The 12,975-nt window shown below is 32.8% G+C and overlaps 1 protein-coding gene across 2 annotated transcripts; it reads right to left on the bottom strand.

Annotated features, from left to right (window-relative positions):
• Positions 1–8,307: 8,307 nt before the first annotated feature.
• LOC125211341 (putative inactive disease susceptibility protein LOV1) lies at positions 8,308–12,975 on the bottom strand. 2 transcript variants are annotated; one of them, XR_007174496.2, is made up of 3 exons: positions 11,844–12,975; positions 9,004–10,853; positions 8,308–8,763 (listed from the first exon to the last, which is right to left on the bottom strand). XR_007174496.2 is itself a non-coding variant. In XM_048111078.2 (2 exons), the coding sequence occupies exons 1-2, from the start codon at positions 12,835–12,837 to the stop codon at positions 9,061–9,063; spliced, it is 2,787 nt and encodes a 928-aa protein (XP_047967035.1). In that variant the 5' UTR covers positions 12,838–12,975; the 3' UTR covers positions 8,308–9,060. The 2 variants fall into 2 exon arrangements, 1 of the variants encoding a protein (XP_047967035.1); XM_048111078.2 differs by having other exon boundaries at positions 8,308–10,853.

Below are 12,975 nucleotides of genomic sequence, written 5' to 3'. Positions count from 1 at the left end.
GTTCATTATGTAGTGAATATAGTTCATTATTTACTCTAGCAAGTTTTTATCGAATAAAAAAAAATTTAAAAAATTTTAAAAAAATTAAATTTTTTTTTTTTAAAAATTTAAAAATTTAAAAAAATTTAAAAAAATCTAAAAATTTTTTAAAAAAAACGTTTTTATTTAATAAAATATTAAATTAATTGTAAATTAATCATAACCATAAGATTAAGAAAAATGAGTGGCCCTAATTTGGTCTCTAGTTCGGTCTTTAAGGGTGGATTTGTGGTTAATAGGACTCTGTAATTAAATGTTTATGTTCATAATAAATAGCGTGTTGTCGATAATTGCATCATAAATATAATACAAAATAGATGCTAAATCATGAGTACACACTAGATATTACCTACTACTAATAAAGTACTTAAAACATAATCAATTAAAAATACATATTGTTTGTTTCACAAAGCAGTGATTTTAAAATTGACTTACCTGATCAGGAATCACTCAAAACATTCTTTGATGTCACCTGTCATCACTGCGTAAGATATAATGCAAGATTATTTTTTTATTTATCAATCAAAGAAATATTGTTGTATTGAGTTAAAACATAAATTATGGACTAATTATGATTTACCTCAACCACATTACCTTTGAACTTGAGGGTAGGGTTGCTCCTTATCAACTGAAAATTCAATTGCATTCTACCACGGAACGAGTTCTCATTGTAGAAAATTTTCCATCATTTGGAGACTATCACCCTGTCTTCAGCCTTCTTCAAAGGTGTTTGCCATGTTTTCTTTTGGAATTCAAAGATTGCGACTTCAACATCTTTGTCTATCACATATTCCCTCCAGAATTGGATTGGTATGTGCTATAATGTTGATTACATTAATTTGTCAATTTCAGTTGTTTAGTTTATAAGTAAATAAACTCAATGATTATTAAATATATGTATTAAATAGAAATATTAATTCTTACCAATAGTCTGTAATTTGATGCTGTCAAGATCGATATGAAAGAAGGTGAAGCAATAGGTTGTGAAGATGATGTTGTGTCGATTTCAACGATAGCTCCTTCTATAAAGGATTGATTAAAACATGGAGCATTAAAATTTATTGACAAACCTGAATTTACTGTATTTACTTACCCCAGTCTGGTTGGTATTCATTACCACATTGCGTAATACCATCATATATGTCCAAGTAGAACATATTGGGTGAAATCAGCAACAAACTCAAGAAATCTTCGTATTTCAAGTGGTTATCCTTGTGGATTTTTTTTCATCCATCGTCCAAGCACATTCTTCCGCTTGGAAGTATTCTGAGTTTTGTTGTCCAGAATCTATGGAAACCGTTTTCAAGTTCACATGTTGGGCCTAGCTCACTTTGATATTTTGCTTGAAATTTTTCTAGGAGATCTGTTGTATTATTTAACATAAATATAATTATTTTTTTTAATCTAGATGATACAAAGAATGTTATTTAAAAAAAAGTATTAAATAAATTTCAATACATACCAGCTTTGATTGTTCTTCGGATGTAATTACTGTAAAGAACTGTGCAATGCTATCTCTCGAGTATCTCTCCTTTGGTTGCATAAACATTTTTTAACAAATTGAACGTTTGAGATTAACAAAGAGAATAATTGAAGATGGAAATGGTTTTAGATAAGAGAGAAAATTTACGGGAGTAATTGTGGAAAATGGAAATGGTTGTTGCCTTTATTGAATATTAGATGAGAGAGATTATTATATTTGGTACATACGTGTTCTCCATTGACAACTTCGTTATTATATAATATATTATAATTAGATCAATATGTAATTAACTAATATTATTTATATATGAAATTTAATTAGCTATCATATAAAGTTTAAAATTCATTTAATCATTTATTTTTATGATAAAAAGTAATTTATGTTATAACTGCTCCCGGAGCAATGAATAGTGTTGTCATAGATGGTAGTTATTTTGAAATTTTTGTAGCTTTTAAATAATAATTTATGCATGTATTATAATTTTATAGGGGCTTGTTAGGGTGCCACCACCCCTTAAAATAACACCATACCACCATTCCTAGACAATTATTTGTACACATGGACGAATAATAATCTGTCACGTGGCAAAAAAAAAAATCTGGAAAAAGACGTTCAGCAATTTGCTGGTCTTTATCCAACAATATTTCTTGTCCAGCAATATCCGACACACTATACAACAATCTATAGATTGCTGTGTAGTGTTTGTAATATTGCTGTGTAGCGTTTATAATATTGTTATATAAGCGGTGTCACGGTATCATTTTAAGAGGGATTGTTATTTTAACACAAACCTACTTCTATATAGTAGTTTTTGTTAACCTTTTGTTATTTAATTGTAGGTACTCGGATTTAAGCTTTGATTGAATCCAATGAAGTTTGTTTGGTTATAGATTTGGACAATAGGATTGTTATAAATGGTAATTTTTATATTATTATTTTTTCACTCAATTTAATAATTATACATCAATCTTTATTTTTTATGTTTATTTATTCTATTGTAGGTGCTAAAGATTTAAACTTTTGTTATATATTTTGGAGGAAATTTATTTTCTTCTACCCCAAAAGATGTTTTCACATGTTTATTGGTTCTAAAGATTATGTATTTGCATTTTTCTTGATTCTAAAGATAATGTAATTGCATTTTTATTGGTTCTAAAAATAATGTATTTGTATTGTTTCTAAAGATAATGTATTTGTAAATTCTATAGTGTTTTCCAAAAATTGTTCTTTGGTGTTTATTCGATTATATTTATTTTTAGTTTTAGTCAAGTTTTTATTTATTTGAAATGATTTTTTTGTTTACTTTGATAGACTATACTATAATTCAATGGAAGATAATTTATAAATTAAATTATGACATTATACTAACAACTGTTTTGATTTTGTTTACTTCTATAAATGTACTGATTTATTTGTTTTTTAATACTACCATTGAAGTCAATTTATTATATTCATCAAACGGTATTAATAAAGGATTATATTTAACTGTTATTGTTTGTTTTACATTATTGCGTATTAGATTTTTTTGTTGTGTTACATGTTAATTTTTTAATTGTTATCATATTATTGGATATTTTTTAATTTTTTAATTATTACTACCTCTGTCCCCCAAAATTTGCTACACTTTGACCCGACACGGATTTTAAGAAATGTAATGGAAAGTGAGTTGAAAAAGTTGGTGGGATGTGGGTCCTACTTTTAAAGTATTAGTTTTATAATAAAATGTGAGTAAGAATGAGTTAGTGGAATATGGGGTCCACTACCAAAAATGGTAAAAGTGAAGTGTATCAAATTTTCAGGGACGGACCGAAATGGTAATATGTATCAAATTTTCAGGGACAGTGGTAGTAATAAATAATATAAAATTTCTAAATTAGAATATCTTTTTATTTTCTTATAGATATGATTAATTTAATTCTTATGAATTCTATATCATATAAATGTTATTTGATTAACAAATTTGTTCTAATTAGTACTGTCACGCCCGCATTTTCTAAGGATAGAAAACACGGTGAATCGCGACTAGGGGAGGATTAAAGAAGCGGAAAAAAAGGGGAAAACAACGAAACTTGACCAAAGTTCGAAAATAATGGGAATAGCTCGAATAAAATTAGAATATCTCAATAGTCAACAACTCAAAAGAATATTATCTCGGCAATAAGAACTCAAAAGAAAGACAACTACTCAGCGGAAGCATTCGGGAGAAGGAATATGCCACGTGTGAAGACATGACACATTCTGAACATGAAATTTCTTCAACGACCTTGCTCAACACCCACGCGCTCGTCACAGCTCAACCTGCACATTTTTAAAACATATGCAGGACTGAGTACTTGATGTACCCAGTGAACAAGTGCCAAAATAATTTTCATAAAATATTGTGTCAGCATTTAAAAGTGAACTCGGGGTTTTACAAAAGACCAAGTCACCAAAACATTTTCTCACTCAAAAGTATGGTTGCAGCCCATTTTCTCTCTTCCTCATACCATATCTGAACCTCATATGTGAAACGAGAACGTGGCCACATTCTCGATCACCGGACCGACCAACTCGAAAGCTAGCGCACGATCCCCTCTATGTACACTAACTTGAATAGAGACTCACTCCCTAGACAAACCCGAATTCGATTAAACTCATAACTTCTAGTAGGGACTCGCTCCCCACTAGAGCGATCAGATAGTGGCACATACTCAAAAACAAAATATGGCATGACACAATATATTTGGAATTTAAGCTCATAACTCATACTTGAAAGATATTGCGTAAATTTAAACTTTAGCCCACATAATAATGTAGGATAGAAAGTCAATCTCGTTTACACTTCTTAACTTGAAAATTCTCACTCCGCCTTAACTCGCTTGCGAAAAAAAACCCTGGAGATTTTCGAGTTCGACACAGCTTTGGAACCTCTAAATCCTCCGTTCGATTACTTCTCTGCCCCTTCTCGGTTTTTCTTCTGATCTTGAAGAATTCGACTTTGGGTAACTCTAACTCTCTTCTCTAACTCACGGTTCTCTCTATTTTCTTTTCAGGATTTATGAAGGGTGGAAAACGTGTGACAGTGGTGAAGGTGAATATATAATGGTTGAAAACTGTTCTGATTGTATCCTGATTCTCAGGGAAGGGATTTGACAAAAGATTTGAGCAGATTTGAGCTGGAAGCATATCGTGTATGGTCTCATGTTGGGCTTCTCCAAGAGTATACTAACAAAAAGTTGGGCTCGGATGTATTAATAAAATAAATATAGATAGGCTCTAAATTTTTTTGACATAATATTCTATTTCCTTAACTGTGATTTCCTATGCAATACGAATCTCCAATAATTATCGAGCATTCACAAAATTTCACTTCCAAAGCTATTTAAAATTCTCTATTATCTAAAATTAAATAAGACATGAAGAAACACGAGCTCTAAAAAAATTAATTTCATAATCTCTCAAAATAAAACAAAACGATTTTTGACTATTAGTTCGACGGTCATTAAAAAAAATTAACTTAAAGGAATAGAAAAAATCGGGGCGTTACAAGTACAGTCCATGTTTTAAATCGGACTACTACAGATGATTTTTATTTTATTCACATACCCAACTGTCAATTTAATACTTTAGTTATCATTCCGTTTAATAACCATAACTCAAGTTTAAATATATATTTTGCACATCAGATATTCTTATAAGCTATTATCTTTTTTTTTTTTCCTTCTTTTTTAATGTTTACAAAATAGTTATTGCTTTTATAGATTTGTAGTAGTCATTGCTTTTATAGATTTGCAGGTGAATATTTATTCTTAAGTATTGTACTCTGTTTGTACAAACTTAGTTTGTACATAACTTTTTGGTACGAAATCTTAAAATAATCTCCTTAGTCTTAGCTAGAGAGAGTACGTTTTTGTTATAAATTTATAAGAAAATGTGTATTCTCAAATATTGTACTCCCTTTGTCCCAATTAAGTTGGTGCAAAATTTTTGGGCACAAAGTATATTAAATAATTTCCTTTATTCATATCTTGCATGAATTATAAGATTTACTACGAATTCCGTCAGCTGCGCAACGCGCTGGGATATACTAGTTAGATCAACAAAGTGCTTAGAATCAAGGACGCTTGAATTTGCGTCTCAAAATTTGATATTTATTAAAAAATTTGTAACGCAACTAATTGCGTGATTCACTTGAATTTTATATGGTTTTAGAGGGTAGTTATACTTGGTTTTGATCATATATTGTGTACTTTGAGACATGGTTATAGCTACTTCTTTATGATATTGGTATTTTGACCATTTTGTGAAGAATGTGTTGAAAAATGTACAAAATATGTGGATGTGCAGCAGCTTTGGTTTGGGACAGTGTTTCTGGAGATTTTGAAGTTCGATTCGCACATAATTCATACCATTCTCTTCGTCTTCGAAATAGCTTCACGTAGATATCTTAAACGTCTCAATCGGAGTTTGGTAGAAGAAGTTATGGCCGTTTTACCAAGACTGCACGGAGCAGTGACATAGCTGGCGACCCGCCGGGTTCGCATGCAAACGAACCTTGCGACCTGCCAGCAAAACACTAGAAAAACGCCGTAGGAAGCTGGCGACTCGCCAACTTCGACGCACACCCAACCTAGCGACCCGCCAGCTTCGTCGGACAGCTTATTTCGGGCCTAAAGTCAACACTAGGTATATATATGCCTAGGAAATGCCTCCAAACAAAACTTACACGCCTCCTACCCCAAAAATACCACTTTTTCACCTAGGAAGAAGAGAAGAACGAGCAGAGGACGAGTATTCATCGCAAGATTGAAGACAAGCCTCCAATCCGCCCAGTTCAATTCTAGGAGTTCATCTTTTAGTTTCATTCTTGTTCAAACAATGTTTTTGATTATTCCTTTGAATATTTCTTTGACTTTTGTGTTGAACATGAGTAGCTAAATCTTCCGTAGAGTTCTACGGGGGAGATACAATGATTCTTATGTTTAATTGATTTCTTTTTTATATGCCTTGGTTCATGTGGTTATTTTGACTTTCTTGTGCTTATACATTTATTTGATAGATCACCTTATAAATGCATGTGGATTTTACTACAATACTCGGGAGATGAGTAGTTTAATTTGAAAGAAGAGAAGTTGACGTCTTTGCCAATATAATCGACAGATTTGAGCCTTTGAATGAAGCTAAGTATCTTAGGAGCTTTTAGGAGTTGTTGCCTTAGTTCTAGGAAGGACACTTCGGTTCTAGGTAGCAATCTACAAATTGTATGCTTCGGGAGAAAATATAGTTTTACCTTAGTGATAGCTTAATAACCCTTGAGACCCTTCGTTGGCATAGTTTGGAAGTTAATTAAGCATAGGATAGTTGTTATCGATCCCGTAGGATTCTACCCTTGTCATCCTTGATCTACATCCGTTTTCTCTTATTTGATTTTAGTTCTCTAGTTGTTTTTAATTGTTTTTACTTGCTTTTAAGTAGACTTAGAAAACCAAAACTTTCTGATTCATCTAGATAGTAGTTGAGGTTGGTTCGTGATAATTAGGTTGACACTCATTGTCTCTGTTGATACAATACTCTTTGCTTACTATTTACTACATTAGCTCCGTACACTTGCGGGTATACTTGTGTTAAAAATAAGTTGAGTCATTGCGTGTCCAAATTTGTGTCCTTAACGATTGGATTTGTTGTATCGTAAATAGGCTTATGATTTTCTAAAATTGTAAGTGTTGGTTTCTTCATTTTATCTAATCTATACTAATATAAAAGGCGAGTTTTGGCCTTATTTTGAAATATCCATAAGTTGTGGGATGAATTTAGATATTTATAATTTTTAAGAAATAGGATTAAAATGGAGGTTACAAATCTTTATGATTATGAGTTATTAAGAATAATAAAGGTAAACATAATATAAAAATAGTGGCATGTTTAATTTTTTTTAATATATTTATAACATGAGAATTATTCTACTTTACATATTAGTATTAATTATTAATATGGCTCCATATACGGCTTTTAATACATGCCCTCTTATAATCATAAAGATTTATAACCTTCATTTTAATCTTATTTCTTAAAAGTTATAAATATCAATTCATCCCACTAAAGAAAGTAACGTAAAGGCAATAAAAATGACATTTAAACAAATCAATCAGTTTTCAATGTAAATTTAAGGCGGTCAATAATGTTATAATTCCATCAATTTATGATTGTTTCTTCATACTTTTTACCTATAAATACGTATCATTGGTTAGATAAAATTCATTCCTCTTTGTCATTTCTCATTGCATTACGAATTGTCTATAAACCATGTATAATTTTATATTTTCTCATTTCATTTATTTAATTGACTTTTTAATTTAAAATTCAATAGGTCGTGCAACACACGGGGTTGATACTAGTTATTCTAAGTGTCTACTCTTGGTAAACTTTACTACATTTCTCGGTAGTATAGATTTTGATTGTGAGTATTTAATACAAAAGGAAAATTCTAAGATGTACAAAGAAAGAGTGAAAAGAATATCATGAAAATATTCAAGTATATAAAACATTCCAAAAATACAAAGAAATAGCACAAGTAATGCACATATGAGCTACAATCCTAAAGGAATTATACGTTCGTGGTTATTTCAGACCCCAATTTAACATTTATCTTGAAAAAATAAAGAATCAATAAACATTATTTCATCTGTCCGCAAAAACTATACTATACAAATTAACAATAATAGCATTTGTTGGTAAAAAAAAAAAAAACAAATCCACCAACATTCAATTGTGGGTATTTGAAATAAGAGAATTATAAGTTGTACAAGAAAACAAATTGATTGAATACCACGAGGATATATGACACAGGCTGAAAAGATAAGTTCGTATTTCTCAACTTATATGATGGAAAAACAAACTTAAACTTATGTTGTTCGACTCTCATAATCTGATCCGAGAAAGAACCACAAAGAAAATTCAGATGAAAATAAATAACTGACTCGATAACAAGACTTGAAATAGACTTAACTCTATAAGGAAATAATAAAACATAATCTTGGAACATGTGAAGTGGATGTCGGTTGGGGTGCGAATGTGTTGGAGCCGATGTAGGTGGCTCAGGTGTTGGTTGTGGAGGTGCGCTGGAGAGCCTAATTATTAATATGAGATTACATAAACACAATTCAAGAAAGTCTTATCATTAATCGAGCCAATAAAATGCGAATAAGCAAGTCTTGAGAGCCTTCACTAGGAATCATAGCTCTGTTGGACTGGAAAGTTATCATCTGATAAAGAAATTAGAAATTGCACAGGTCAAGATCATTATGTATATATATAACAGTTAGTTATATAGAAAACACAAAAGGAAAACAATTTCCCTAACCAATATATATAAGCGATGTTTGGTGGGACAGATAACTCATCTAGGGATGGAGTCATGGAATTCAATGCTCTAGATGAGTTATCTCCTCACCCAAACATAGCGATAGTATATAATTACTAATGTATGCTCACAAATGTATTACCTCCAAAAACATCAGGCACTTGCTCCTACATTCTCAGCTTACGACCAAGAATCTTCTTTAGAAAACCACTCTTCTCATAGAACGGAGCATAATATTCTTCTCGACAAATGGACCATAATCTTCTCCATTGACTCTCTCTATAAATTCTCTTGGCATATTCATGATTTCCATCCGTCGAAGAGAGGAGGAGAATCTCAAACCATCTGGAACCTTCTCCAAATTGTGGCACCCCATGATGATCAAGGAAATAAGTTTTGGCATTGCTCCTTTTTCCACTTCCCATTTCTTTAAATCTTGCAACTCGCCTAATCCAAGGCACTTGAGTTGTGGAAATGAATTTGAACGGAAAGTTATTGTTTCTGCCATCTTTACAGAGTACCGTAAAGTTAGCTCTTGCAACATGGGATACTTGCCAAATTCCTCCACATCTACCTTACCCTTGCAGTTATATAGTTTCAAAATTACTAAATTCTGACACATCCCTTCTGTGTAGCATGGAAAAGTGCCACTCATATTGCATCCAGACATCTTCAAAGTAACCAACGATGGAGACATCAACCCCTCATTTAAAACTTCCATATCTTTCTCTGAACTTAGATCACATGACTCAACCTCAAGGCGAGTCTCACGTAATTGGCTATTTTTTTTACTCAACACAATTGACATGCTATCCTCATCACAAACTCTAACATCTAGACTCTGTAGACTAATCAATTTGGGGATATCTGCAATGCAAGTTGTCTCACTGTTGATCCATTCTAATGTCTCCAGCTCGTGTAGCCCATCCAGTCTCAGTTTATCCCCTTCAATCATTTCTATGTTATAAACTGAGAGAAACAGATGCTTTAGTCTTTTCATCTTACAAATCACATTTGGCAATCTAATAACATTCAAGACTCTCAAATCTAAGGTCTGGAGGTATGGCATGTTGCATACAGACTTTGGTAGCTCACCCACGTTAGAGTAATGCAAACTCAAGTATCTTAAATGAATAAGTTCACCCACCTTGATTGGTAACTTTCCCCCTTCAAACTCACAACCTTCTACCACAAATATCCTCAAGTATTGCGACATCTTAAAGTCAATCGTACTCTCTTTGAAGCCAATGAATGGTAAAAATAAATCTTTTTGGAAAAGCATAAACGATCTAAGACCTTTAACTTCCTCTAACCCATCTATACTTGACAGTGCACGCTCGAAGTCACAACTGATGGCTAATCTGCTTTTGGAATTGCCAATGGATGGAGGTATTACTAACCTTGTTTGAGTTGGTGAAAGAATGTCGGTTAGATATTTAGAAGCATCAATGCGCTTCAGAAACTTTTCTTCTTCAGCTTCAGCTTTAGAAGAGCAGAGATCATGCATCAAATCATGAAGCCCACATGTATCAAACTTGTTTAGTGGAGAGTAGGAATTAGATTTATGGAGTTGAACCATACACCTCATAACAAGTTCAGTTAGATATCTTTGGGCCACATCTCTTAGAGTCTCGTTAGGTCCTTTATCTTGGTATGAAATGAAGCCTTCCGCCATCCACAATAGATACAATCTCTCTAAATCAATATTGTGATCCTCGGGAAAACATGCTAAATAGAGGAAGCATGGCTTCAAGTAATAAGGCAAGGCATCATAGCTTAACTCTAGCACCTGTTTTACTCTTTTGTATTCTTCAACACCTTCTCCATGCCTTAAATATAATTCCATGTTCGCATTTACCTTTTTCCATTCTGGTAAATCGTATTCTTTTGGGCGCAAAATTCCTCCAATAACACAAATTGATAGTGGTAACCCTTCACACTTTGATACAATTTCTCGTCCGACATCTTCTAAAGATTTTAAATCCGTGTCAACTGTCATAATACACACAAAAAAAACTAAGATGCAGATATTCAAGTTATTCTTAAGAGGTATAAATGAAAGTAAATAGTGCTCTAGATCAATTTGGATATCATATTGAATTATGGTAGGGCCATGTATTTGGATATCATATTGAATTTATGCATAATCCGAAATAATTCAAAAAGTATAATCTAATCATAAATATAATTCCAAAAATCCAAAATGCTTGTACTTAATCTAACCTACAACGACACATTCGAATTATCTTGTAAACTAGTATTCAAAAATCCGAAAAAGTTAGTTACGGTACATTTCATTTAAAAAGGCTCTATATTTCTAATAGAATAACATAAAGAAAACATAAACCAGCCAAAAATAGGGTTATGATCAAATAATAACTACTCCTTCCGTTGCGCCATAGTTGAAGCGGAATTTTTGGGAACGAAATTTTAGAAATGAATGTTAGGTGTGTTAAATAAATAGATAAAAAAGTAAGAAAGAGGAAAGGTAGAGAAAATAAAGTATACAGTAAAATAGAGATAATAAAGTAAGAGAGAATAAAGTATACAGTTAATAAAGTAGAGAGAATAAAGTAAGAGAGAATAAAGTAAGAAAGAGAAAAAAGTTACCATATATGGAAATGACTCAACTATGAAGAAACTCCCCGAAATGGAAAAATGACTCAACTATGGCGAAACGGAGGGAGTAATTTAATGCATAACTTTCAATTCTGTATAGTAAACTTAACAACACAAAGACAACTTTATCAACACAACATGTAAATTTAAATATCACAAAGACATAAGTATATCAACACAAGACAGCTAATAAAGTTATGTCTATAATTTTAATATAGAAAATCGAAAAAGTTATACATTCTGTATTGGAAATTAATTTTACTATAACGCGACCCGCCAAACATATTGTAATGTTGTATTTAGATGACACGCTCTAATTACACAACTATAACATCGAAGAGAGAAGAAAGTTAAAATTCTGACCTGGAGATAAATTTGCTACTTTTTGAAATAAAGCCCAACCTTCATCTTCTGTAAGAAACTTCAACTTGTGAGGTTCGGATTCTTGAATAGCAATATTCTGGGAGCGAGTGGTGAGAATGACATTACAATTCACCGGAAAAGCTTGCTTTATGATCTCCCAATGAACATCTTCCCATATATCATCTATCACAATCACACATTTGCTCTCCACCAATAAACTATGAATTCTTGTGACCAAATTATCAACGTCCAAGTCTTCAATCTTTGTTACACTGCAATCAAGTTGTTTCAAAATCTTGCCCAAAATGGCCTTATGTTCAAATTGTTGGGTGATGCAAACCCATGCTCGGGCGTAAGATTGGAGGTCTGCGTGGTTGTACACCTTTCTGGCGAGAGTAGTATTTCCGAGACCACCCATCCCATATATCTTCACTACTCGTCTCTTTCTGGTTTCATCCTTCACCTTGGAGACCAAAAGCTCGATGTCGGTCTCCATGCCCACAAAATCATGCTCAACCTCATGAGCATACGTCTGTCTCAAGAGACGCTCAGCTTCCTGCTTGGAATGAGATGATGAGCCTTGATGATCCAACTCCGACTCTAACTTTTTAGTGAGGTCGGCCAGGGCAGATATTATGTCGCGAGCCTCATTCCCAACCTCGTGGACACTGCTGCACTCACACATGATGCAAATGTACCTTCGGAATTTATCCTTGAGGCTCCTCCGCCCTTCCCTTTTGGATTCAACTTCGACTGCATACGTTTCAAGCAGATTCTCAGCTTTTTCCGCCAGATCTTTGAGTTGGGAAATGTAAAGCTTTAGAGTTGGAGAATCGCGTCTCTCTCTGTCCGCTTTCATCAACAATGCATGGATGCTTCTCAGATCTGCTTTGACTTTGTCAACATCAGCGCTCACACTAAGCAGAAACTTAGTTTCTTCGACCAGCAAATCACGAAGGGTTTCCAGAAACACATTTGCAACAGATTCTGCCATTCTATTTTTTTTCTCTCTCTCTCTTCTCTTTTTTTGCCCTGCTTTTGATTAGTAAATTAGCAATGCAAAGATCATGAAATTTGATTTCTGTATTCCACGTTGTGGGAACGCATACTACCTTATCTTGTTTCAATAATT

This window comes from Salvia hispanica, chromosome 3 (genome assembly GCF_029641045.1).
Source record: "Salvia hispanica isolate PSC_SH4W2 chromosome 3, Shi_PSC_v1, whole genome shotgun sequence".
Classification (NCBI taxonomy): Eukaryota; Viridiplantae; Streptophyta; class Magnoliopsida; order Lamiales; family Lamiaceae; genus Salvia; species Salvia hispanica.
The sequence above is the reverse complement of the archived record's forward strand: the minus strand, read 5'-3'. Positions and strand labels throughout refer to the sequence as shown.